The 27,990-nt window shown below is 32.9% G+C and overlaps 1 protein-coding gene across 4 annotated transcripts in view; it reads left to right on the forward strand.

Moving 5' to 3' along the window:
• The window catches only part of Crtc (CREB-regulated transcription coactivator), a 211,480-nt gene that overhangs the window by 89,968 nt on the left and 93,522 nt on the right, over positions 1-27,990 (forward strand). For all 4 annotated transcript variants that reach the window (XM_072523620.1, XM_072523621.1, XM_072523619.1 and 1 more), the window contains exons 2-3: positions 4,908-5,111; positions 25,609-25,748. In XM_072523620.1, coding sequence (XP_072379721.1) covers positions 4,908-5,111; positions 25,609-25,748 — 344 coding nt within the window. The remainder of the gene's footprint in view (positions 1-4,907; positions 5,112-25,608; positions 25,749-27,990) is intronic.

The raw sequence follows: 27,990 nt of genomic DNA on the forward strand, positions 1-27,990 counted from the left end.
ACCAGCCAGGCGCATATTCCTAGCAATTGATAACCATTTAAGAGAAACTGGTACACACATAAGTAGGCGAGGCAATGAAGCAATTTTCCGTAGCAAGATGAATCGGTGTGTCAGGAAAGTTTGTGAACAAAATTCATGGTGGTAAAATTGAAATTGCAATTTGTGCATACAGAAAACGCATTTCCAAAGTGCATAGAAAATGAAAAAGTTGCAACGCGGAAAATATCGACAAGAATAAGTTTAGTTTTTTTTTACTCGGGGATTCTCGGGGTCTTTGAACACGAATATAATAACGACGATGGTCCTCGAGTTACCTGGTGCCCATGGTGGACCTCATCCTGAAGTTTTATGTTAATTGAATTCTGAATCAGTCGATAGTCCTTACTCTGGAGTATTCGAGATCGTTGAATATGAAGATTTCGTTGATAAAGAACTTAGAATACGTCATGCAACTTTATATAAAACTTCAAAAAAATTTCCAAAACATTATTTTTTAACTTTGGCGCATTTAAGCAGTTGATAGCACTGTTAAAGGTGATATTATAATCTCACCTGTAGCAGCTTCCGCCTTTTACTTTCACTTTTTGTACGTTTTTTATAAAACAAACAAAATATGAATTTTATAAAACTTTTCTCTCACACCTACTAGTACACAGATTGAATATCCTACATAGTTAAAGTTGAAGTTACATAGTTAAAGTGCGTTTTTTCTCCTCGCTCTATTTTAAATTTTTATGAAAATCGCCACTTTTTATATATAAAGAAAAAAAGTGAGTCAGTATTTAAAACAAAGTAATTTTTTTATTTTGGTGTTGGAAAAAATTAATTTTTTAATGCCTATATATCTTTGTCCGATTTTAATAATTTTTGATATACATGTTCCGTGTTCCGTGTGCCTTACTAGTAAAAGGATTAAATTTTCAGCTTGATTCGTCGACTTAATCCAGAAGCTGGTTCAATAATGTGTTGAGGATCCATTATTTCTTTTACATTCATTGACACGCCTGGGCATCGTTCTGATGAGATGGTCGATATCCTGTTAAGGTGTCTCATTCCAAGCTACTGCAACTTCGTGAATAATGTTCGAAAATCTGTGGAGGGTGTTTTAAATTCAAGAGGCTGCGACTTATGCTCAGAATGTTCACTTGGATACAGATCAGGAGGTCTTGGTGGCCAAGAGAAATGGTTGTTGTGATATTGATCTGTGAAGGCTAACGATTCTTTGGCAACATGCGCTCTGGAATTTTCCTGCTAAAAAATTGGGTTTTGGATGGTGTTTAGGTATGGAATAAAATTGGTAAAATTCTGTCAACTGTAGATGCATTCACATAGCAACTAAAGAGAATGTATTTACAAGCTCATACTTGGTTTATGGATGAGTTTTGAATGTAACAGACTGGAGATGTGAGCTAAAAGAAAATTCCCATCATCCAGTGAAGATGCACAGCCTCCTGGTCCACCAAGTGTTAAGTTTAATTTTTTGCAGTATCAAAATAGACTGCGGCAGCTAATTACTTTAGACTGATTTCGAATGAAGATATCATAAAACTCCAAAAGACGAGGTTCACCCTGAGCATCAGGTAGCTCGAGGACCATTTCCGGCATAATATTCGTGTTCAGCGACCTCGCTAAACTCAACAAGACCATCCAAAACGTATAGGATTTTGTGAGTGGCTTTTAGAAAAAAAGAGTATTTTTGAACTGTGTAAAAGATTTTAATTTCTAGCTGAGCTGAGCTGAGCTTACAAAGCCATCTTCGGAGTTTGGTCAAATATTAAGTATCCTACTAGGAGAGATCATAATGTGGTAAACAGAAAAATGCTGGTTCTATTTTGTATTTTTTCTTTTCTTTGTTTAGTCAATGAAAAAAAACACAAACAGTTCTCTATCTGCTTCTTCAACTCAAGTAAAGATGATCGAGTTTTGAAACCAGTACCATAACCAAATTTTTTAATGTGTTTTTTGTGGAGTCCAGTCCTTTTTGTTTTGAAGAAGGCTAGAAGATTGAAGATTAGAAGTTTTCTAAGAAAAGCGTCGTTGGCTTGCACTTTCCTAGAAAATGTAATTTTCACCTTCTTGTAGATAGCTGATACCGTGTCACATCCTGTAAAGGCGTATATTGTAAGGAGTGCATCCATATTCCTAATACCTCACTGAATGTCAGCAATAGTGTAGACTTTTTGCTGCTGATTGCCTTTCTTTGGTACCGCCATTTTCAATTTCTTCTCTGATGGTGCGTGTACAGTCAACAAAACTAGTAGGTCCGTGTCATAACCAATAACACAAGATTCAACGTATTTCTTAGCTTCATCAATAGCTGTTAAAACTATTAATAAGTCAGCGTCACCCGATGCTTGATGAACTGTGCAACCACAACTTTGCAAGTGTACTGTAAGAAGTGAAATAAGGCCCATCTTGTTGTTAGCGTTTTTATATTTACATGGATTGAGTGTTCAACTTTTACTTCAATGCTAGAACGTGCTCTGCATAGGTGGTCTTCATCTTTTTTATTTCTTTGCTAGTATCTATCAAATACAACAGTCACTGTTCCGTAATAAGTAATTACGTAGTATCTGTATTGCTCGCAAATCTGTTTGAAGGTAGCTGGACGTCGCCAGACAATACAATAAAGGAGGTGACCTCCATCAATGATGTATGATATTTTCCCTGGATCTAGAGTACATAATGATTAGTTTTGAAAAGAACCTAAATAGTAACCATTTGCTTCCTTTTCTCATCAAGCCAGATTCGTCGAACAAAGATCGAGGATACGCACATAGTTCATATTGAAATATTTCTTTAAGTCTCTCATCACTCCTTACTCTGTACACCATCCAATGTAAGAGAGTGTTTGGGTTTACACATACCATGGGTGGTTTTAATTGTCATCGACCTGGTTATAGAGGCTAGGGAGTTAATAGCTAACTTTCTTTTTAAGTGCATCTCATTTAATGTCTTGTTGTCAATGTCTTTTAAAGCAAAGGTTCCGACTTCAAACGCATTATCACAGTTCACGTTTTCATCTCCTATAACTCCTGTTGATAAAGAAGAGAGTTCAGGTGTTAATGTTTTAATACTTCGTACTTATTTAATTTTTATTACGGTTTGTAAATTTTGACATTTTTATTTGGAGTTTACTTTTACAATTTTCAAAACTAACTTGCTCATTAATTTCTCGTAATCTTATGTAGCACGGTCTACATGTACACCCTCTGTAACTTTGAAACCGATCGTTTTAGAAGGATTATGCATGCATGGGATCTTTTTTATTTCAAATTTAATGTAGAACATTTTTGTATAGAACATTGTTCACGCTAAACCGCATAGTTTTAGAAATATTGACGAAAAACGTAAAAAACTACTAATTTACCGACTTCTCTCCCGCTCCCCCCAAAACCCGACGCTCAAATTGCACGCTTTTTATTGAACAGTATATGGACCATATAGAACAATTTGGTGTTGGAGGAAAACTTTTACTTTGGATGTCGGGGTTAGTCCTTTTTTTGGACCAATTGTACCAAACTAAATCCAGTGGACTCGTATCAGATAATCTTTGGGAGCAATCGATAAAACTAGACACTATTCATTCTATTAAACGCGTTTTTTAAATATTCTCTCAACAACTTAGTGAGGAATCGCTCCATCAAGTTGCAACCAATAATCATCTTTGGAGGTATTGATATAGCCAAGAGCATTTTCTTAAACTTAAAAAGTTGCAAAATAATAAATATATTTATTCCATGTGCACCAAACTGCATATTGCTACTATTTATTTTCCCTTAAAACAATATATCGCAACTTTTTTAAATTTTTTATAGATAAGCAAGTGGTCAATTTTATATTTGCGTCATTGGTAATATACCTCTTTGGTTTATGCTAATGTATATTCCAATTTGCAAGATAAACTTGATAGTAAAAAAATATTTTATCATTTACTCTTAATTCTCATATTTTAATGTTTTAAATTTGTTGGAATCGTTTCCATTTTTATGTAAAAATTATTTATATCCGGGATCAGCAGGCCTTGTAGGTTTAAGAATTACATTACAAATACAAATTAAATTGTCATTTAAATAAATTATGTATTTCATTTTACTCTACAGTTATTTCCTTTCATTTGCTTATACCAACTGCCTCCTTTTTTCAGTTTAGTACACCCTTTTTGAAGATACTCCAGAACACCATCTTTTTTGTGGTCTCCCTTTTCTATATCGGTCCTATATTATTCTATATATCCTAGGAAACGCATTCTTGAGTAATCACCGTTGATATTTTTGGTTCCTACATGTCTTGTATTTCTTTATTAGATCTTCTTTCCCACAATTCTTCTGTTTTACATCCCCATATATTGTTCTTATAACTTTTTTTCTCATATTTCTAAAAAATGTTTCTGATTATGTTAGACGTGACTGTTGGTCTTATAAATTCTTGTTTTGTTTTTCTTGATACGCATTTAGATTTCATTAACGTTCTTAATGTCCCATACTTTGTTTCCTTGTTTATCGTACCCTTGTTGAAAACCTTATAGTACACATTTATATCCAAAATGATTCACATTTAGACTTTTGGCCACTTGTTCAGCAATTGGTCCCACTTGTACGGCATGGTGTATTACCAGTTAAGCTTTTAATACGTATTTAAAATTACAGCAAACATTGGCATATTTACGCAAAAATACAATTATATTGTTTAACCTGTAGAACAACCCGTATCTTTAGTAATATTGTAACAACATTGCCATAAATCTCATTAACATTACTAGCTGCCAATAATTACTAACAATCGACACTTATGTAATTATGGTTTACTTCAATTTAAACAATAATAATTACTATTAGGTATTCTTTTAAAATTTATGAAAATTTTAAGCATTTGTATGCTTTAATTAAATAATTTTAACTTTATAGGATGAGCCATGTCACTCAGGAAAGATGCCAGCCAGCAGAGTCGAAGGCAGGAGTAGGGCGCGATCTCAGGGTGGTCCAATGAGGAAAACCCACGAAAGACGGTTAGATACATCTCCTTATACATCACCTTATTTAAGCCCTCCTACTGATACCGGGTGGAGACGAACGAATAGTGATTCTGCGTTACACCAAAGTACAATGCAGGTAAGTCAGTTTCGAATGCTTTTTTACAAATAATTTTGTAAAAGAAGGTTTGATTATTATAGATGGTAAAATATGGAAAGTCACATTAATAAATTGCTATTAAAATAAATAATTACATTTGTATTCTTATCATGGTTTTGAAGTCCATATTTCCTGTGCCAAACCGTACCTAGACTTTACTTGGGAGACTTACCTTATGCACATATTTCTCAGCTAGTCTAAATGCTGTATCCATTACTGCTTTCTGTATCCAGCATCAGCGATTTTGATGTAATTATTACAGTATTTTAATTTCTGCTACGTTCAATTATCTAGTTTTGATGGTACGTTATAATGTACTGTGCTTATCAAGATAATCAAACGCCGTCACCTTTTTGAAGCAATACTCTTTATTTTGTTCTGAAGCTATTTTCTTGTGACATGTTAAAGTAATTACTATTTAAATGAAAATAAGCCACAATTAAAGGTTAAAGTACGTTTATTGACGTTTCAATTTCTACTTCGGAAATCGTTCTCAAAATACAAACATTAGTAAATTGACTATTTAATTTACTAATGTTTGTATTTTGAGAACGATTTCCGAAGTGGAAATTGAAACGTTTTTTATGTTTCCTATCACAGAATTAATTATGGTTCAATATAGGTGTGGTCCTACTTCTCATGCATGCGAATTAGTTACCTCAACTTATGTATCAATATCATTAGATTCTATTTGAAGCACTAAAATGCCAAATGATACTTTGTATAAATAAGTATGTACTTGCAATTTCTTTAATGCTGGATTCTTGTTTAATTTTGACAGTGAGTTTGTCCCATTTGTTATCAATAAATAAAATTTACGAAACAATACTGGATTTCTGTGAGATAATCAACAAATTCAATTTATTATGTTACATTCTACCATAATTTTGCAGTTTTCTTGTGATGATCTACAACCAGGAAGAACAAAACCAACTGTATCAATACAGCATAAAAGTACGAATACCAAAAGCAAAGTCTACAGTCTATGACAATGATGCGAGTAACTAAAACACAACATTAATTTACTAAAGTTCTTTTATTGTGATGAAAACAAAATGAAAATGCTTCCCAACAAGTATATACTAAGTTTAAAAGATAGTTGCAGTTTTTCTTATGATAATTAGATATAAATAACATACGTTTATAAATTCATAAACATTTTAAACTATATTTAGCATAAATACCATCTAGAAAAATATCACATTAAATACTATTCGCATATCATCAAGTTATTACAAACAACTTAAAGAGTCAAAAATCGATTTAGATATTAGAGGAAAATAATATTCGGTGCATAATATTTATATTCGAGATGTATGTAAAAATAAAAATTTAATCATTTTATTAGTTTTCCAAAATATCCTCTCCATTTATGTCTTGGTGAGGTTCATGAACAACTACACCATTTTGAATTTCTTCAAAATTCAGAAAGAAAGATTCAAAGAAAGTTTTGTTTTTGGTCCGCAGTCCAATGTATAAACCATTCTTTGAATAATTTCAGCTAAAAAATAGCTATGGTAAGACATTCATAATATAGACAATAAATCAATTATCCTATAAACAGTAAGATAAACAATCTATAGTTATGCTATGCAATATTTGCTGCAATGAATCTGCTTATATGTAAAGTAAAAAATATTCATTTTTTTCCCTTTTCCATGTTCTTATAAATACTTGACAACATTCCAGTAGAGTATACAATTAAAAACTTAACTTACTTTATGAGATCATTACATAGTATACTCATCATCAAACATACCAAGTATAATATGTTAAATGAGAACAGTGAAATGTAAGTACATGATACTTAAAATGAAAATATTTGTACACTGGTATGTTTCCAAAAACCTGTCACACAAGGGCTGTTGTACTTATGTCTATAAATAAGAAAAATATTTTGATCAAACAAGAAGTTTGCAATTACAATCATTTCTACGAAACAGTTTTACTACTAAATAGTTTTAATTACAAAAACTATTTAGTAGTAAAAATAATACAGGGTGAGTCATGAGGAACTTTACATACTTCTACCATATGTAGAGTCCCTCAGGGAGCATATCATGTGGCCACTAAAAAATTTCAACTCCTCTTCTTTATTAATTAACAGGGTGATTTGTGTAATTGACCATTTATTTCATTTTACTGTAGTGTTTATACGGCTCATTTGATTTTTTTAATTTTTGCATGATACAGTACACTACTATCAAGCATTCGACTGGTATTAGATAAACTAAAAAATTCCAGGACTGGCTTTGGAAAAATTAATTTAGGGATTCGTATTAAATATTACACCCTGTATATATTTTTTTTAAATGCAATAAGTGATTTTCAAACTACATAAATAGCCAATGAAAACGACATATGCGACAATGTTGTCGCACTTTTATTAAATTTTTAGTGAACGATCAAATCTTACCAAAAATAAAACAACCATAATGAAGTATCAAATTATAAGGTAATTAATTTAAACAAATGTTATAAATTTCAAACATTTTAATTGAAATGATAAACTGAGTCACTGCACAACGAAAAACAGTAACTACTAACAATAACGAAGAACAATTAAAAAAAACTAAAAATATGTACATAGTTATGATAAACCCATAAATTAGAACTGGAAAAGATACAATAATGGTAACAAAATAAAAATAATTCAAAATAGATTTTCGAAATGGAACCCTGCAGCCTGTACACATTTTTGTTGCCGAATTGTTAATTGACGTATTGAATTTCGGATACTCTGGGGATCGTTTCTAATAGTATTACAACAATGTATAATTCTATCAATTAATTGTTGTCGGTTATTAATATTCACTGCGTAAACTAGTTGCTTCAATTGTCCCCAAATATGGTAATCAACGGGATTGAAATCGGGGGATCTTGAAGGCCACGAAATAGGACCTGCACGTCCTATCCACCTGTTGCCATAAACATTATTGAGATGTTGTCTCACTGCCAGTAAAAAGTGTGGGGGTGCCCCATCATGCTGAAAATACATCCCTCGGATAGCAACGTTCGCGTTGGCAAGCAAATTCGGCAAAATATTTTGTAGAAAGTTCAAATAGACCTGCCCTATTAAAGGACCATCAAAAAAGTGAGGACCTACTAATTGGTTATTTATGACACCAATCCACACGTTTACCGAAAACCTTAACTGAGAACGACGTTCTCGAATACCATGGGGATTTTCTTCTGCCCCCACATGTGAATGTCGTGAATTATTTATCCCGTCTCTGGTAAATTGGGCTTCATCTGTAAATAGTGTCCTGTATAGCGTTGGTCGATTATTGTTAATCCATCTACAAAATTCCAACCTATCGATCTCATCTCCAGCATGTAGTCGCTGAACCATTTGAATGTGATATGGGTATAGATTATTTTTTTGTAAGACTCTACTTACTTTTGATTGAGTAACATTGAGTTCTCGACTTACTTGTCTAGTGCTTATTGTAGGGTTCATAGTAACGGCGTCCATAATGTCATCTTCCTGCGCTTCATCTACATGTCGCTCTGTTGTTCCATTAGGAAAAGTGCCATTTTCTCGCAAATAATTAAAAACTGACCCAAATGTTGGATGACTGGGAGTTCGACGATTAGGAAATCTCCTGCGATATTCTCTACTAGCAGCCCTACCATTCCCATTACAGAATCCATAAACAAATATTATGTCTGCATATTCTGTGGTCGAAAACTGATGTGGCCTTTTGAACGAAAGTAACAAAAGCTCTACCAAAACTAACACAATGTACTTAACGTAGATATGACAGAAGAAATATGTATTCTTGTACACATAAATAACAATTGATAATGACAATAATGACAATGGGTATAAAATATCAAGAAACGTCAAACGGTCAACGCCAACTTAAACTTTTTTAGATTTATTTTTATTTAGTACAGTTAATGCAATGTATTATTATTTGACATAAAATTTTAATCATTTACAATCAACAAAAACTAACACATACAAGAGGTTTGACTTTTTAATCAATTTAATTTATTATTTATCGAAAATAATGCCCCAATACGATCTATGAGTAAAAATTTTAAATTGAAAAACAATTGATTCTATCGTAGAGATAATACAAAGTGACAGTAAAGATGTTAATTTTCTACGTATTAGATTATGTTGTAGGAACTCATTTTAATTAAAATGTTTGAAATTTATAACATTTGTTTAAATTAATACCTTATAATTTGATACTTCATTATGGTTGTTCTATTTTTGGTAAGATTTGATCGTTCACTAAAAATTTAATAAAAGTGCGACAACATTGTCGCATATGTCGTTTTCATTGGCTATTTATGTAGTTTGAAAATCACTTATTGCATTTTAAAAAAAATTTATACAGGGTGTAATATTTAATACGAATCCCTAAATTAATTTTTCCAAAGCCAGTCCTGGAATTTTTTAGTTTAGCTAATACCAGTCGAATGCTTGATAGTAGTGTACTGTATCATGCAAAAATTAAAAAAATCAAATGAGCCGTATAAACACTACAGTAAAATGAAATAAAGTTCCTCATGACTCACCCTGTATACCCGATTATAAAAATGAAACCTCTAAAATGTTTTAGATAATTGTACTATATAATTGTGGCTAACCCATTTAAAATTGATTTGCTTCAAGAATTTATATAATAGTGAACGACACATATTTAGAAGATCTGGGCGGTTGTTAATTTCACTTAAAATTTTATTTAAAGTGTTCATTTTATTCTTGAAAAAGAAGCTGCTTACTATCTGTCGTACAAATGTTTTAACTCCATCGTATCTTGCAAGAATAGAAGGTCGCCTGCCAATATTTTTAGGACATCTTACTGTTCTAGTCTGCTTATATTCCTTAATTGTTCTGTAAATAGTTGAATTCGCAACACCTAAAATTAGCATATTACTTTAGTAAGTCTTGATTTTAACAATAACTATTCTGCAAAACTAACCTGTTGCCTTTTTATTTTTGCTACCATAACTGTTATTTTCATTCCAGGATTATCAATTTTTATTTTTTTGTACATGTTTATAATGCATTGTTTTTCATTCGGTTCACAATTTGTCGATAGCTCACTACAAGTTTAACCCTAATTAGAGAACTGAAATACAGAGAGGATAGGTAATACGATATAATAGTAAAAACCAACCTGAAACTGACGGTTTAAGATGTTTTTGACTAACCCACCTTGTATCTGAAGGAATACAATACAGCAGTCAAACTTATAATCCGATTACGAAGGTATTTTGGTTACAGATGACCGACCAGTGTCGTAGAGTATATGATTGAAACATTTATTTGAACTAAATAAATAAAATAAAAATGTTCAAACAAAATGTCAAAAACTTGAAATTTTGTGACTGATCATAATAATTTGATCACCTACTGTATATAGAATAAGTTACACAGAATTATAACTATGTATTTTTCACCTTTGTTGATCCATTATCCTTCTCTCTAATTTTATGCATTTCATCCTGTTCCTCACCTTTAGTGTCTCTTTCTAGATCCGATTTATTCTTCTAACTATTGAGCATTTCATAGCATTTTCAATATCATCATTGTCCAGAAAAGATAAAGTATCTCTTGGTTCTTGGTCAACTGGATCGTCTGGATTATAACCTGATAAAATTTTGTAATTGATGCTTAACTTAGAACCATTCATTTTTAAACCCATTTGTCTTCCTGTCGTGTTTACGCAATCCAATAACTCTTTAAGGCCCTGGAGACTATCGCATAAGATAACAGTGTCATCAGCGTATCTAAGATTATTAATCAGTTCACCATTGATTTTCAATCCAAGTTTTTATCGTGCAAAGCCTGTTTAAAAATTATATCCAAGTAGATATTAAATAACAGTGAGGATAGAATGCATCCTTGTCTGACGCCTCCTGGAATGTAACATTCGTCGGTTAATCTCCTATCGATTCGTACGACGGCGTTCTACTTCCAAACAACTTTTCTATGATACGTAGGTCTCTACCATCAATGCCTTGTTTAATATGTTATGGAGATACTCTACCCAGATACAATGTTATTAATATGTGAATTTTTAATCGGGTGACTAACATGTATAATTGTTTAAAAATACGTAAGAAATTATTTTTGTTAATAGATCTTCTCATAAATTAAATATAACTAAAAGTTACAGTTACCAGGTCACATGGCAATATACTGTACATTTATGACAGTATTCAATCTTACCGAATAAATAGTAGTATATATCTTATTATGCTCTCTCAATATATTCGTCGAATACTCAACGGACTTCGTCAAGCAAATCGAATAAACTGTAACATATTCGGTTTAAAGTAGCATATAGTATTTCAGCATGTGATTACTACAACAAGAAATATACTTTTTTGTTGAATATTAACCTAACAATCATTTATGTTTCGAGATTTAACAATATGCACCAACCATTCGAAACTGGAAACACAGTCTACATGAAAAGTTAATCAACAACGGGACCTGCTTTATAATTGCACTTTATAATTGCAAGCACATGCTTCATATACAGGGACATGTATAAAGGAACTTGGACAAGTCCAATGAGAATACACTAAATCAAATCGACAATGTAGTAATTAATGCAATACGCAGCAGTGACGTGAATTACGTATCATATAAAGGAACTTGGACAAGCCTAATGGGAATACAGTAAATCAAATCGAAAATATAGTAGTTGATGCAGCACACTACAGTGACGTGAATAACGTATGCACTGGACGCGGAGCAAGCCTACTATTTCACATAGACTCCACTACTATTTACTTCAAATGAAAATACGAATTAGAATTTTTAAACGATGAAAGTTAAAAGAAGTAAAGAGAAAAGTTTAATGTAGAAGACTTAAAAAAACAAAGACAGCAAAAAAGTTTGTGGAAACTCTCGAATTAATGCTAGGATATCTTCACTTGGATTGTATCGGTGAGGATGTTCACGAAAATTGGGTGAAGTATAGAATAAAAGGTATTAGTAGAAGTAAAGGTAGGGGATAGTGGTCACAAGCAATACTAAGCAAAAATCAGGCATATATAAACATGCGAAGTCACAAAAAACGAGACTACTGATATACAAAACTCAGCAAAGCAATCCTCACCCGTGCGAAACAGGAACGATAAGGAAAAGCGACGAAGAGCGTCTAACTGGTCTTGAACATAAAATACTTTTTGAGTCATTTTGAGCTCTACCGCCTCTACGGTGAATAGAATATTAAACGATTCATCAAAATAAACGGGTGACGGTGACAAGGCCGTAAATAAACGAGAACACATGCACGCACATAGTAGTAAACCCAGCCTCAGAGCAGGGGTGTTATCATCATCATCTTTAGCTCGACAATTCTTTGTGGATCCTGGTCTGCTCCAAAATTCGTCACCATTCTGTTCGATTTCTGGCGATATGTTGCTATCTTCTGATTTTTAATACCTGTAAGTCAGTCTTAACTTCATCTAACCACCTAACTCGCGGTCGGCCTCTGCTTTTTCTTTCTACAGATGTTCTTGTGGTTAGCTTTTTAGCGATCGTGTTGTCTAGCATTCGTATTATATGTTTTAATATATAATCGTAACCTACGTTACGATGTCTGGTTCGTTAAAGAATTCGTATAATTCGTTATATCTTTTGCGCCACTGCCTTGGCGCCACTGCGCATTGGTCGTTTGTAGTTTATTTTGCGGAGTATTTTACGCTCGAATATTCCCAAGTCTTTCATCCTTCTGTGTAACGGTCCTGTTTCTTTCCTATATGTGAGGTCCGGCCTCAGCAGTGTTTTGTATATAATAATTTTAATTTGTCTTTGGATGTTTCTTGAGTGGAAACGTTTTTGGAGCCCACAGTATACCCTATTTGTAAGATTTATTCGCCTTTTCATTTCTTCACTTGTGTTGTTGGTAGTAGTCACTAGAAAGCCAAGGTATATGAAGCTATTAACATGTTCAACAATATCACTTCTAATAACTGTTTCCCGTTCCTTATTTGCTATAGGATAACGAACATGTATTTGGTTTTGATCACCACAGATAGACTTCGTACTTGTCTTTCGAATTAACTGGGACTGACTTAAATATTATGTTTGGAATAACTGTGGACTGATTTAGGAACTACTTTTTGATCACGTCGGGCCAACATTGGATTATACATTTGGATTGGCTTTGGATGAATATTGGATTATACTCGGACATGGATTATACTTGGGCTTTGGATTAACTGTGGACTGACATTGGACATAATTAAAAAGCAAAGTCAAATAGGCGAAATAACAGAAGATAAAAATATAAAGAAATACGAAAAACTGTCGTACACTTTGTCAGGGGTCTTCCAACACACAATAGCGAACTTCACTACATAGTGGCTTAGCGGAAAATGAATAGATAAAAAAAGTGGAACAGTAGGCGGTACTGTAGACTAGCGCGGTGCTTCAGACTGTTTGCTCCAAACGCCACGTGTTAACGTATTAGCAAAGCGTACGTTGTTTACTTATGACAAACCTGTCAAATTAAGACCAAATATTAATAATAAAATATAAATAAATATCATTTGTTAGCAAATTTAGTTATTATATAAACTAAATAATCTGTTTAAAAAAATAATAATTGTATTTATATGAAATTATTTTAAAACGAGAATTAAAATTTAAACAGATGATTCACTTATTAATTGGATGACATATATGACTTTTCTTACATATTCACAATCGTTACGAATCTAATGTTTTAGTGACAGATATTCTTTTAATTTTTTACTTCTCATTTAATGCCTATATTTTGTTAGGTAGTTATTTTTCATGCAGTTTTTAATTTAAACCTGCTTAGAGTAAATATCCGATTATCCGATACCAATTTTGTAAAAACGTTTATTTATTCCATATTGCTATACGGAGCGGAAACATGGACTCTCGGAATTACAAGTATGAGGCGTATAGAAGCCTTTGAGATGTGGGTTTTTCGAAGGATGCTGAAGATCTCTTGGACAGAGCACTTGACCAACAACGAGGTGCTAAGAAGAATGGATACTGAGAGGGAACTCCTAAGTATTGTAAAAAACAGAAAACGAGTTATCTAGGACGTATTTACAGAGGAGAAAAATACAACTTCCTACGACTTATAATGGAAGGGAAAGTGGAAGGAAGAAGAGGTACAGGAAGAAGAAAATGCTCCTGGTTGAAGAATGTAAGAGACTGGACAGGCATGGACACACATTCGATACTAAGAACAGCTCAAGATACAGAGCAATTTGCTGTAGTTATAGCCAACCTTCAGTAATGGAGAAGGCATTTTACTGTAGAGAAAAAAAAACATCAGCATAGAAGCTTCGCTTCAAAAATTTTCCGTTTTATATAGAGAATATTCAAGAGGGGATACCGTCATTTTGGTGTGCGGTCCAAACCAAACGGAAACGTTAGGGTATTCCACAACGGGATATTTTCCTTCGGACCTTCTAAGGACAATACAAGGTTCAAACAGACCGACGGCACTATATTTGTAAACAAAAAAGCTACCGACAACCACAGTCAAAAACGAGGGTTATTCTAACGGGAAATTATATTATGGCAGCCAAGCGGTAACTTTTAAAAAGGTTTATTACGGTATTCCAGTAAGAAGGTTTTCAGACGAGGATACTGTATGCGAGATACAGAATTTTGATGGCTGCTGTATCGGATTCACGGGCATGCTCGTCAGTATGAAAATAGCAGTGCAGTGCGGTTATATTTTTGGATTATGGATGTAGAAGAGTGTGTTATGCTGTGGTACATATTAAATAAAAAGAAAAAGAAACTGAAAAGACGACGTAATTTGTGGGTTCATCCTATTATAGAATTAAGAGAAACCAAGGGAACGTATAGTTTGCTGTATCAAGATTGCAAGATCCATCGAAGTTTTTTAACTATCTTCGAATGTCTGTGAAGTCGTTTGAAGAACTTCACAAAATTTTGGAAATTCAATGGAGTAAAAAAGACACAACTATGCGTAGAATTATTTCATCAAAAGAACGGCTTTCTATGACTCTTATAAATTAATAAGGTAATTAATACTAATTACACATATTTAAAATAAATATGTGTACTTATCTCCAATTTGTAAATTGTTTACCTCGCCCTAAATAAAATCTGAAAGCGTTCATTTTAACGTAATGGTTCTTCTGTATCTGGCATACGCATTCAGTCGTCGGCGACAAGAAGGTCCGAGATACTGAATTCGGTATCTCGCATACTGTATCCCTCGCGCATCCCGTGTGAAAAGCTCCATTTGAGTCTATGTAATATCTGCATCTCGGATACAGTATCCTCGTCTGAAAGGGGGCTAAGTACTGATGGACCTAAATGTAAGGCAGAATAGATAAGTGGGTGGTCTTAAGAAATGATCTCATGGGAAAATGTTTACTGAAATTTAAAATGATGTGCGGGGTGATTTAAAATTTAATAACATATCGAATTTTGGACAAAATGTAACTTATCGGAATTTTGATACGTTACACCCCTATAAAGTTTTTTACTAGATTCAAAGAATTATTAGTTTCTAGAATCCTTTTAACACTATCACTAATTCTAATTTCTTCGGAAACTTCTATATTATCTAATTACTAATCTTATTAAATCGGACTTTTGAGACGATCTAACTCTCGATACATTGCTTCGTCGGACGTCATCTTCTTTAACTATCAAGTCCGAGACCTAACATGTACCTGTGTCTAACGAAATGAAAATGTCGCAAAAAACACAAAAACAGTTTCTTTTATATGCACAACCCGATTCAGATAATAATTCTCTTGAGACAATCTAAGTGAGAATGAGTCAGTGCAGAAATAGCTGGAATGAAGTATTTAAAAAATGGACGAAAAAAAAATATTTCAAATAAAGATGTTTCGGAAGGGAAAGCGTAGGACGCCCAAACAAGCGAAGGGATAACAGTGCTTCACGTATTAAGCGAAAAGGAAGATATTTAAATAAATATTACCGATAAAATAACACGAAGAGAACCAAAACCAGACATGGCTCGATAAGTTTATGTCTTTGATAACTGCTGTGCAGAAGGCAATTACATGATAAAAATTATTTTATATTTTCGTACTACAGCACTTACTTGCTTGAACGAATTATTTTCAAATGTAGCTTTTTTGCATCTGTATATTTTTAACTTCTTGTCTTCCCTCTTCGTTATTACATATTTATGTTTGTTCCGTTTTCATTTTATAATATTATTTTATCTTGCAATATTCTTAGAATACATAAATATTTCAGTTTATTAACTTTTATCAACAACTGATGATTCATTAAAATGTATTTTCCTTATTAGCATATTAGATATTTGTTTGGGTATTTTAATTGGCATAAAATGGTAGTTTGGTTTTATTACATAATAAAAGAATTGTGGTTATTTGCGCGTTAGACACATCCGCATTTTACTGTAAAACCGTTCAAATGAATATGTATAGTTTTCGTAATATTTCAGAAATTCATCTTACAAAATATCCAGGTGCGAAACTTTTTGCGCGCTGTTTTCTGGTTGTCACAGAAGCATAGAACACCGGAAACCACGCGCACGAAATAATATTACACATATATATTTCAACATACATATTTCTGTTTTGCTATCTCTACTTCATGTTGACACTCTTCTTCTTTTTCTTCTTAAAGATCCGCCAGATCCTTTTTGAAATCGTGTCGTGGTGTTCGTTTATCTTCAATGTTTTGATGACTATTGAAGGAAAAGTCACAGAATTTTGAAACTTGTACGGAAGTTCCTCCTGGTCTAACAGACTTGTAACAAGGAACCCTATTCATTTTGGAGGCAAAAGATCATTAAAGATACAGATAACACCTGAGAAAGGGCGCAAAGTCTTTGTACTTAATATATAGTTGCGTTAGGACATAATATATACACGGTGTGTTAAATTTGAGGGTCAAAATATACAGAATTAGTAAAAATAAGTATCTGATATAGTCGAATTACATCGAATCCCAAGACGTCTAATTTTGCAGGTCAAAACAAAATGTTCCGCTCTTAATTTGATGTGGAGTTCTTCGATATTTGGTTGTGTGTTTATCATTCTCCTTTTTATAAAAAAAGTCTCAGAATTTCTTAGTTATAATTTCTTAAATTATTACATTCTGTTTTCTTTCAGTTCCCTTTTCCTGTATTGTTGTGTACCCAATCTTCAACAGTTAGATAAAAGTTACAATACCAAAAATTGAAATCACACTCCAGCCTTATCTTTTTGTAAGCTTTACAACCGGTTATGTTACTTTTGGTACAGTTGTTCTCAACAATGTGCAACAATTTTTGCCTTACGTCTTCGTGTTTTATTCCCATTATAATCGTCTCCCGAAAGTGTCTTTAATATTCTAAATGGATTAAATACCGTGGACATGCCATGGTAATGATTCCGGCTTCTAAACAATTTCACCCAACTCAAGCTATGTAAGATCTGGCACTAATTTGCATCAACAAAATCTATCATCGTGTGATGAGAAATCAGAAATCCGAAAAACGAAATATGAACTATTATATCTCATTATTCAGGGGAAAATAGAAGAAAACGTGTTCCAGGGCTTTCGACAAACATACCCTTGCTCAAGAACATCTGCTAGTGGTATATGGAGTCATCACCATGACACTTTTTAGGTCCGCTGTGGACAAAGTCGAGCTCATGTGACTGGTCGCCAATGTTCTTGGAGGACAATTCACTTAAAGGGAAAGAAAAATAGTTGTTCCGTATATGGGACATATGTATTTGTTGTTATTTCTAAAAAGTCAATTGCTATTCAAAAGTCCGTTCCTCCCCTCGTATCTTTTGAACGGTTGTTATAATAGTGAAATTTGGAGGGAGGTAATAAACAGACCTAGGCTTCTCAACTAGTCATAACAGGTGACGTAATAGTGACAGATAACGTTACAGCGCCACTTTGGCAGATAATTTTAAATGGGATCTTATGGCAAGTGATACCTCGTTTGAAAGGTATGGAAAATACCTGATCAGTCATAATAATTTTGTTTGAGTTTAAGCTCATTTTGATAAATAAATTAAATAAATACTAAAATTGTAGTTTCGCATTTAATTAATAAAAAATATTAAAACCTCCGCCTCTGGTTAATTATCAAAAAAGTTGACGTTGACATAAAAACAATTAGAGAATTGAAAAACTTAACGTTTTTGACAAGTAACCAGAGGCGGAGGTTTTGATATTTTTTATTAATTAAATGCGAAACTACAATTTTAGTATTTATTTAATTTATTTATCAAACTGAGCTTAAACTCAAATAAAATTAGTATGGTTGAATAGGTATTTTTAATACCTTTCAAACGAGGTATCACTTGCCTTAACCCTTAACCGGTGACCCTTTTTTTAATTACATAAATGGTAACCATGAGTCTGACAGACTCCTGGCTAAAAAAAGCTGTTTTTGTCAAGTTGGCACCTAAAAAATGCAATAAAACAGTTTTTAGTAATAAAACAATATTGTAATGTCATTTTTATTTAGTGAAAAAGAAAAAAATCAAACTAAGGACTTTAACAAAAACAGAAAAAATGTTTTATAACACAAAATTTTTAAAGTCATTTAAAGTAATTTTTTAATATCATATTAATGTCATACCAAATATAATATATTTATGTTTAAAAATAGGTACATTTTATATAAAAAATTGTTAAAAACAACATAATTGCAATTCTGTACAAAACCTGCAAATCACAAAAAACCTTAAAAATCTATTCTACCCTGGTACAATTTATACAAATTTTTCGAGAACATTGCAAACATATAGGTTTTAGACACGTTGTGCATAAATATGCAGTCTTTCTTCTTAATTTGGATGGACAGATGTAGCAATATTTTCTAATTCAAGCTTTTCTTCTTCGTTAACCTTATTTTCAAGAATATCAAGGATACTTCCGATCAGTTGTTTCAGCTGCCTTTGTAATGTTGGCATTTCATATCTTCAATGCAAATGTGAGTAAATGAGTTCATCTGCCAGGGTTTCTATAAATTTGAATCTAGTCCAATTATTTTCGGGAATCAAAGTAAACATAATGTATGAATTTACTCCACATACGTCTACTATTTTATAAAAAATAGCCATGGGCCATCTACGTGTACTGCGGCTACAGGAATATTTTACACACTTTTCATCCATCGCGTCTACACCCCCTTCGGTCAAGTTGTAAAAAGAATTTATTTGTGGTAGTCTATTATCTGCATCTACTTCTATGGAATGATGCACGGAAGAAATTAATATCACAGCTTTATTTTTCTTAGTTGTACGGGATAAAAGTGTTAGGTCTTTGGTAAATCCATAGGGAAAAGGGGATGCTGGGAAAGTGTCGCTTTCATTACGATTTGCTCGCGGAAGGAACTGTGGAGGAATTTCTTTTTTATTTTTTCGCATTGTTCCAACGTAAGTGAGTTTATGTTGTTGTAGGTGATGTACTAAGTCAACTGAACTAAACCAGTTGTCGCCAGTTACATTTCTATTTGTATTGTAAAGATGTTTGACAATCTTATAACTGCTTGAGTAGGTATGCTCATTCTTCTTTCTTCATTTGTGAGGCTAAATCCATCTGAACCTTTCCCAGTATAAATGTAAGCATTATGTAAATACCCAGTTCGTGCATCAGTCATACATATGATTTTTATACCCTATTTACAGGGTTTGCTGGGAATATACATTTTAAAAGCGACATCTGCCTCTGAAGCCTACCAGCATTTCGTCTACACACACATTTATCCCAACCATATATGTATCTTTTGAATTGCTTACAAATAAGTCAAAGAATATTCTTGGATAGCAGCAGCTGAATTTTTGAGATGTGGTGCTACAGGAGAATCCACAGAATATCGTGGACTGAAAAAGTAACTAATATAGAGGTGTTACAAAGAATGAAGAAAGAATGTGAAGTCATAAAAACTGTTAAAATTAGAAAGATTCAGTATCTGGGTCATATAATGAGGGGCGAGAAGTACGTATTACTTAGATTAATTATGCAAGGGAAGATACAAGGGAAGAGAAACCCAGGACGACGCAAAATATCCTGGCTAAGAAATTTGGGAGAGTGGTTCGGTTGCAGCTCATTAGAATTATTCAGAAGCGCGGCCAATAAAATTAAGAAGATAGCGATGATGATTTCCAACCTCCGATAGGAGAAGGAACCTGAAGAAGAAGCAGCTGAATTATCCCTTGCTCTTTGTTCTCGGCCCAAGGCATCGTCAAACCTTAAGGCGGCTATCAGGGTCAGGAAACGTTTCTGCGACATAACTGCTCTAAATATAGACTGTCCTTTTCCGTTCGTAGCAAACAGACTTCGTACATCCTCATGATTTGACTTATAAATAGAAGTATAAAGAAGCAGTCCCAAGAAAGCTCTCAATTATATTTCATCGGTATCAGCCAACTCGGATTTGTTTTTTTTTATATTGTTGGTATTATGGCCGAAAAGTTGCGAGTTTTTCTTTAGTTCTCTTGACAACAAGACTATACATATCTGGTGAAAACAATTTATTAAAATAATAAATGGGACTCGTTGACTTTTCTACTCTTGAACGGATTGATGGGAGTACAACAATATTGTGAGCACGCGTACGGACGTTTCTAGTTGGCTCCTTTTTACTCCACTTATACCTTTCTTTCCATAGTAATAATTGCTGGAATTGACACATTCTTCTTCATCTTCGCTAGATATTATTTCTGAGTCTTGTTGCTGTTCATTTTCACTTAGTTCTTGTTCACTCTCTGTAAAATGATCACTTTCTGTATAATATCCTTCTTCCACATCATCATCACTAATGTAACTTTTCGCCTCATTATACCATTTTGTGCACACTTCTTGGAAATCATCGTCTAATACTCTTACAACTTTACGAGAACTATCCATATTAAGGATACAGGAGAAGACACTCGTGGCTCCAAAATCTGAGGAAGTGGTTCGGGCTCACATCGGTCGAACTATTCAGAAGCGCCGCAAACAAGATCAGAATTGCCATGTTAATAGCCAACGTTCGCAACGGACAGGGCACTTGAAGAAGAAGAAGATCCATATTAAAGAAGAAGAAGGTACATCGAATTACAGGTTGCTATGTATTTGTGGCGAGAAACGCAGACGCGTTAATAAACGTGCGGAGTCTGTGAGACGCATGGTCACCAGTTAAGGGATAAAGTCCATTTAAAATTATCTGTAACAGTGGCGCTGTAACGTCATCTGTCACTATTACGTCACTTTTTATGACTAGTTAAGAAGCCTACGTCTGTTTATTACCTTCAAAAGATACGAGGGGGGAACGGTCTTTTGACTAGCATTGTATAACTTTCAGCTGTAAGGTTTCCATTCCAGGCTTAAAGTTTTACGCAAACAGCAAAATAGTGTCTCCCCAGAATATCAAAAATCCTTTCCCAAATCAGGCTAGAACGTCTTCATATTTTTGTTTCTTTGTTGCATTCTTAAATAGTTCCAAATTCAATTTTAGGTCCTTAAATTGTTCTTTTTACTACTGTTAAGATTTTCGGTTATAATTCGTCGACTTAGGGACACAAAGTTGTATCTCAGAAATGACTACCTTTCAGCAGAGCTTATTTAAGGTTTTTAAAAAAATGATTTGCATTTTGTAATGACCTGTAGGTTATTCTCAAATTTTTTGTTCCGAATTATTAATATTAGAAATGTTTACTTTACGGTAATACAATCATACGCAAAATACGAATACCCAATCATACGAAATTTTTATAGTTGTGGTTAATTAATATTGTGTACTAATTACATTATATACAATAAAATACAAGCATTTTATTATAACTTACTATTGTGACTATTTCTTTATCTCGGTATCTTGTTCTCAAGAGTGAGATCTCTAACGGTTAATCGTGCCTGCATTTAATAAATCATTTAGTGAAGAGTTCCTATTCTGTGAAAGTAATTTTCCGGAACTAATTAATAACAAAAACAGGTTATCTAAATATGCCGAATTTCCCTGATTTAAAGTGTCATTTACGTAAGCTGGTATCAGTCATTATTAAAATGAGTACAGTGTACTTACGTCTTTTATAATTTAGATTTAATTATCTTCCTTCTTCCGACTTTAAATCATTAATAAATAATCACACTTATTAATATTCATTAAAATGTTGGGTTTTTTTATAAATACATACAAGGTTCGATTTGTACAATAGGAAAGATCTATATTGATTCTTTGAAGAATTTTTTCTTGCCATTTTTTAAGTATTTTATTTATATATGTGTCTGATTGAAGAATATTGTTAATATTTTTAACGTCTGGAATGTGTTAAATTTAAATGATTTAATTATTTTTATAACTAATAGTTTTTTTAGTTTCAAAGCAAAAACCCTTTTTTCTTTTATTACTGGATTGTTTTGTAGCACAGATGTAGTGTATGAATTTGCTATGGAAATGTCCAATAGGGACATTTCTACACTAGGGAATCTACACCTCACTTATTCTCATTGTAATAAGAAATAATTTCTGGTTTTTTAGTAGAGGGATCACTATAACGTCTATTATGCATTGAAGATATAAGTACTGAATCCTTTCCCACTTTTCCTACATGAGAAATTAAGATACATTCTTCCCTAAATCCATAAATTGTTGACCCTTCAGGTATGTTTCTGTTGGGCATAAAAGTTGGTGGTATTTCTGCCTTATTTTTTTTTTTCAATGTGCTCACATAAGTAAAATTTTTCTTCCGCTAAATATCCACCAATTGAATATAATAATACCAATTATCAGCTGTGATACTTCGTTTGCTACCAAAAAGCGGTTCAGCTAAGCGCAACGCAGCTTGTGTAGGCTTTAGAAGTTTTTTGTACTCGTCATTGATACCAAATCCATCTGAGTCTTTTCCGCTGTAGATATTATACAAATCCGTAAGACACTGTATTTCGAGTCCGTATTTAGCCGGTTTGTTAGGCATGTACATTTTAAACCGGCATTTACCTCGAATACGTACAATTGTGGCAGATTGATTTAAGTTCACTTATATACACTTTGACAATTTTCTATGAAAATATTGAATATAAATGAAATAGCTGCAATTGGATCATCTTTTTGAGTTCCTCCCTGTAATTACTGTTTTAATGGGAATAAGCCACAATTTAAGTTTAAAATAAGTTTATTGACGTTTCAATTTTGATAACAATTTCCAAAGTGAAAATTTAAACGTCAATCAACTTATTTTTAAACTTCAACTGTGGCGTATTCCTATTAAAATAGTAATTACTTTAACATCCCTCCCTGTCTTCAGGATTGTAGAATCGGATAGCAAGTAAAAGAACAGCAAATCGTTTTTTGCTCATGACTGCTTTGAGGATTTCTCTTCCAGTTCCATATGTTGCAAATAAACTACATTTTCTACATTTTCGTGACTGTAAAGAATTATCTATAAAGAATTAGAAATATCGAATCGTGTGTCAGACGACGGACTAGTAAAGGGTTAAACAACTTAAAACGAACATTATAAGCTTCGGTAAATTTTTTCAAGTTAATTTTTGACCAAAATATGGAACTTTTAATAACGCCCTGTAAGGAGCACGGTCAGCTCGTTCCAAATGCAGGCGCGCGTAAACCGCGCACGTAAATCAATTTTGAATATCTCGGCAAAAAATTAACATAGAAACATTTACCAAAGCTTAAAATGTTCGTTTTGAATTGTTCTATAACTGCCATTAACCAAACTGCCAGCGTTTACGGCTCAATTTTGTTGGAAACTCTTATAAACAAATTAATTCATCACTTCTTAACGAAAATTTTAACTTTAACTTTTTTTAATTATAACGATAAAGTAATCTGCATCTCTGAATCTGCATTACTTTACGGATATATTGGTTTTTATTCGCTGCGAGCTGACCGTGCGCCGCAGAACACGTTAATAAAAGTTGCATATCTTGGTCAAAAATGAACATGGAAATATTTACCAAAGCTTAAAATGTTCGCTTTGAGTTGTTCTATAACGTCCATTGGCCAATTTTTTTAAGTTTATAGCTTAATTTTGTTCAAATCTCTTATAAACAAACTAATAACTTTCAGATACTCAATTTTTGATCTAATACGCTTTAAAGCCTTTTCTTCAAGATTTGGTCTCCACTATTTCAGGTTTTGTTCATGTCTCTTGCATACAGTATTTCCTACTAACACCACCATCAACAACAATATCTCCATATTCTTCTGTACCTATTTTCTTGTGGCATTTTAATATTGTTTATTAACTTAATGGAAATTAACTAAACTGTTGTTGAAAATACGTTTATTTTGACGTTTAGATTTCCATTTTGGAAATCGTTCTCACAATACTTGTAAAGCTATTTTAAAATAAACCTATTTTAAAATAAAATATTTAATAAACCTATATTTAACTAAATTGTGGTTAATTCACGTTAAATATAATCAGTAGCAATGTTTTCAGCATAAATTAAACACCCAGGAATATCACTTCTCAATTTTCGTGTTTTAATTGAGATATTATGTCAATTGTGGAATAATTTCTTTATCGGAATCACTGTTGTTAGTTTCATCCAGCTTCCGAATTACTGGCCTCGTCAGTAGTTCGGCAGCAGGGTACCTTTCTGTATGCATGAAGGGTGGATACTTGAAAACTAGTCTATCTTATGTAAATTTTTTCGCTGAATAGGAATATGTTGGTCCCTCATCCAAAAAGGTACCAATTTTTATAAAAATAAATTTTCAAATTTGAATATTTTAATTTACTAGTCCCATCGTTAAGTACGGCTAAAAATACATTAACAATGCTTTATACGTTATATATAAAAAGTTTATAGTTTAAAAGTTCTTAAAATTTTTAAGCCGAGAAATCAAAGATTTAGTCCTCGGTGCATTGTTCTCTAAAAGCTGCACATAAATAGAAATTTTGAACTTCTACATTTACTACTACTACGAATTTCGACAATTTACTATTGAAAAAATGGAAGAAACTTTCTTTTTCATTGAGTTAACAAGCAATAAACAAATAGCTTTTCGCCCTTGCTGAATCACAAGCACACAGCAGGCTAGTACGTGTTGACTGAATAGTTAGCTTTTTTAAGTAGCTTCTTCGGAAATGCTAGCAAAAAGAGCTATTTGTTTATTGCTTGTTAACTCAATGAAAAAGAAAGTTTATTCCATTTTTTTTTTCAATCTTAAATTGTCGAAATAGGTTCAAGATTTCGACAAAAAAAGTTATGACGACTAAAAGTTAGACCACATCTTCGACTTATCGACTTAAAAATTTTAAACTACAATCTTTTGATAAGTACCATTTTTAATGTATTTTTAGCCGTACTTTACGATGGTACTAGTTGTAAATTAAAATATTCAAATTTGAAAATGTATTTATAAAAAAATGTTTATAAAAATTGGTACCAGGTATCCTGCTGTCGGACTACAGCGATTCTAGACTATTTCTATTTTTGTCATAATATTAACTTATTGTCATAATATTTAAATGTTATTGTATATTGAAAAAAAAATAAGCTTTCTTTTTATAATAGGGAATGATGGATAGAAGTAATGATTGTTCGAATAGAGGCTGGCCTATACCAATCATGAATGGTCCTGATAGGAATCATCAAGATAGAAGACCAAGATCTAGTTGTGACATACCATCAGCTTCTCGAGTACCTGGAATTAGGTAAGCTTTAAATTAGAGAAAAACCTTTTATTTGAAATAAGTTTTTTTATATATAAGTTCAAAAATTTTTGTTATATAGACTCATGAGTTAGGTATTATTGTTACATTACTATCACTAAAAAAAAAATAAAAGTTTTTTTAATGTTACCTAAAAATATACGACTGTTTTGGATTATCGCGACATCGAATGTTTTACTGTGCAACGTAAGAAGTACTTTTGGGTAGTGTGAGCACTTGCATTGACCTGTGTGTTGCTTTGTCGGAGTTTCTCGATAACTTCTGGTAAACAAACGGTTATAATATAGCAATCAGAAGTAACCGTTCTTCGATCTTCTAAAGCAATTGTTGCCACATGTCCAGATTTTGACACAATAGTTGCGGCCATTTTCTTTGACACACTTCGAGAATGGATCACTTTCGTTGGTTTTTCCTTATCGTGAAAGACCCGCACAACGGATTGGCGTTTATTTTCCGGTTCGTAAGAGTAAATCTAAGATTCATTGCCACTAACAATACTATAGAGCTTCCTTTGTTGAACCGTTCCAATGTTTTTCGATACTAATTGACGCGAACCGCTTTTTACTGTTCTGTGAGCTAATGAGGGATCTAAGGGGAAACCAACTTTGTAACACCCAGTTCTTCATGTAGGATCTTTTGGATCGAGGTCTTTGAAATGCCCAAAGATGCCTCTATCTCCCGGTATGTTACACGGCGGTTATCCTTAATTATCTAACGAACCGCATCAATGTTTTGCTGTTTTGGATGGACCTGATATGGATTCGTCGCTGACACTGGAACGACCACGTTAAAATTCGCAATACCAGCGGAAATAGTTGACTGGTGTGATGACCATTTCCAAACACAGCTTCATTCCCAAACACAGAAACCATTTCAGCGTGACTTTGCTGTTGGGATAATCGTCTCCAAAACCCATCCATTTTTCCATTCATTCCATTTTTCGACCGAGCTGATAATTTCAAAAATTCACTGTGTCTACACGACTTGTTTTATCGGAATGAAACTCTCGATTTATGTCAACAAAAGATTGAGGGTACATTTGTGTCGGAGAGTTTTATTGGTGGCGCCCTCTAAGAGGCTATATGCAAAACTAAAAAGACAAACATCGTATTAGAGATGTACTAACGGACAGTTCAACGTCATCGCATTAAAATCTAAAAAACAAATAATTACAGCAGAAACTAAGACTAATTATGATCTCCTCAGTGGCATGATACGAAAGATAAAATTAAAAAGATGTGGATGTTTTGAATAACTAACGAAAAAATATGAAATTTTATACAAGATAGTAAGGAATATATTTATAGTAAAAAATTACATCTCGACAAGTTAACACGTGCGCTAGTCCTATACGAATTTGTGTAACGCTCTGTAGTAATCCATGTACAGTGCTAGTCAAAAGTCCGTTCCCCCCCTCGTATCTTTTGAACGGTTTTACCTATAATAGTGAAATTTGGAGGGAGGTAATAAACAGACGTAGGCTTCTTAACTAGTCATAACAAGTGACGTAATAGTGACAGATGACGTTATAGCGCCACTGTGACAGATAATTTTAAATAGCACCTTATGGCAAGTGATACCTCGTTTGAAAGGTATTAAAAATACCTATTCAACCATACTAATTTTATTTAAGGTTAAGCTCACTTTAATGAATAAACTAAATAAATACTAAAATTGTAGGTTCGCATTTAATTAATGAATATTAAAACCTCCGCCACTGGTTACTTGTCAAAAAGTTGACATTTTTCAATTCTCTAATTGTTTGTACGTCAACATCAACTTTTTTGACAATTAACTAGAGGCGAACGTTAGAATATTTATTAATTAAATGCGAAACTACAATTATTTTAATATACCTATTCAATCATTCTAATTTTGTTTGGATTTAAGATGATTTTGACGAATAAATAAAAAAAATAAACATTAAAATTCTGGTTTGACATTTAATTAATAAAAATTCTAACGTCCGCCTTTAGTCATTTGTCAAAAATTTTGACGTTTGTCAATTCTCTAGTTACTTTTAGTTTGCAAACGCGTTGCATCTATCTATGGAATCAGTCAAAAGACAGTACACCGAGTGTTGGCTGAAAACAAATTTCTTCCATACAAATTAAAAATTGTGCACCAACTTTCAGATGATGACCCTGACCGAAGACCAGAATTCTATGAAAATATGTCCAATAAAATTAACCAAGAGCCCAATTACATAAAAACAATTTGTTTT

The sequence above is a fragment of the Diabrotica undecimpunctata genome, chromosome 2, assembly GCF_040954645.1.
Source record: "Diabrotica undecimpunctata isolate CICGRU chromosome 2, icDiaUnde3, whole genome shotgun sequence".
Taxonomy (NCBI): domain Eukaryota; kingdom Metazoa; phylum Arthropoda; class Insecta; order Coleoptera; family Chrysomelidae; genus Diabrotica; species Diabrotica undecimpunctata.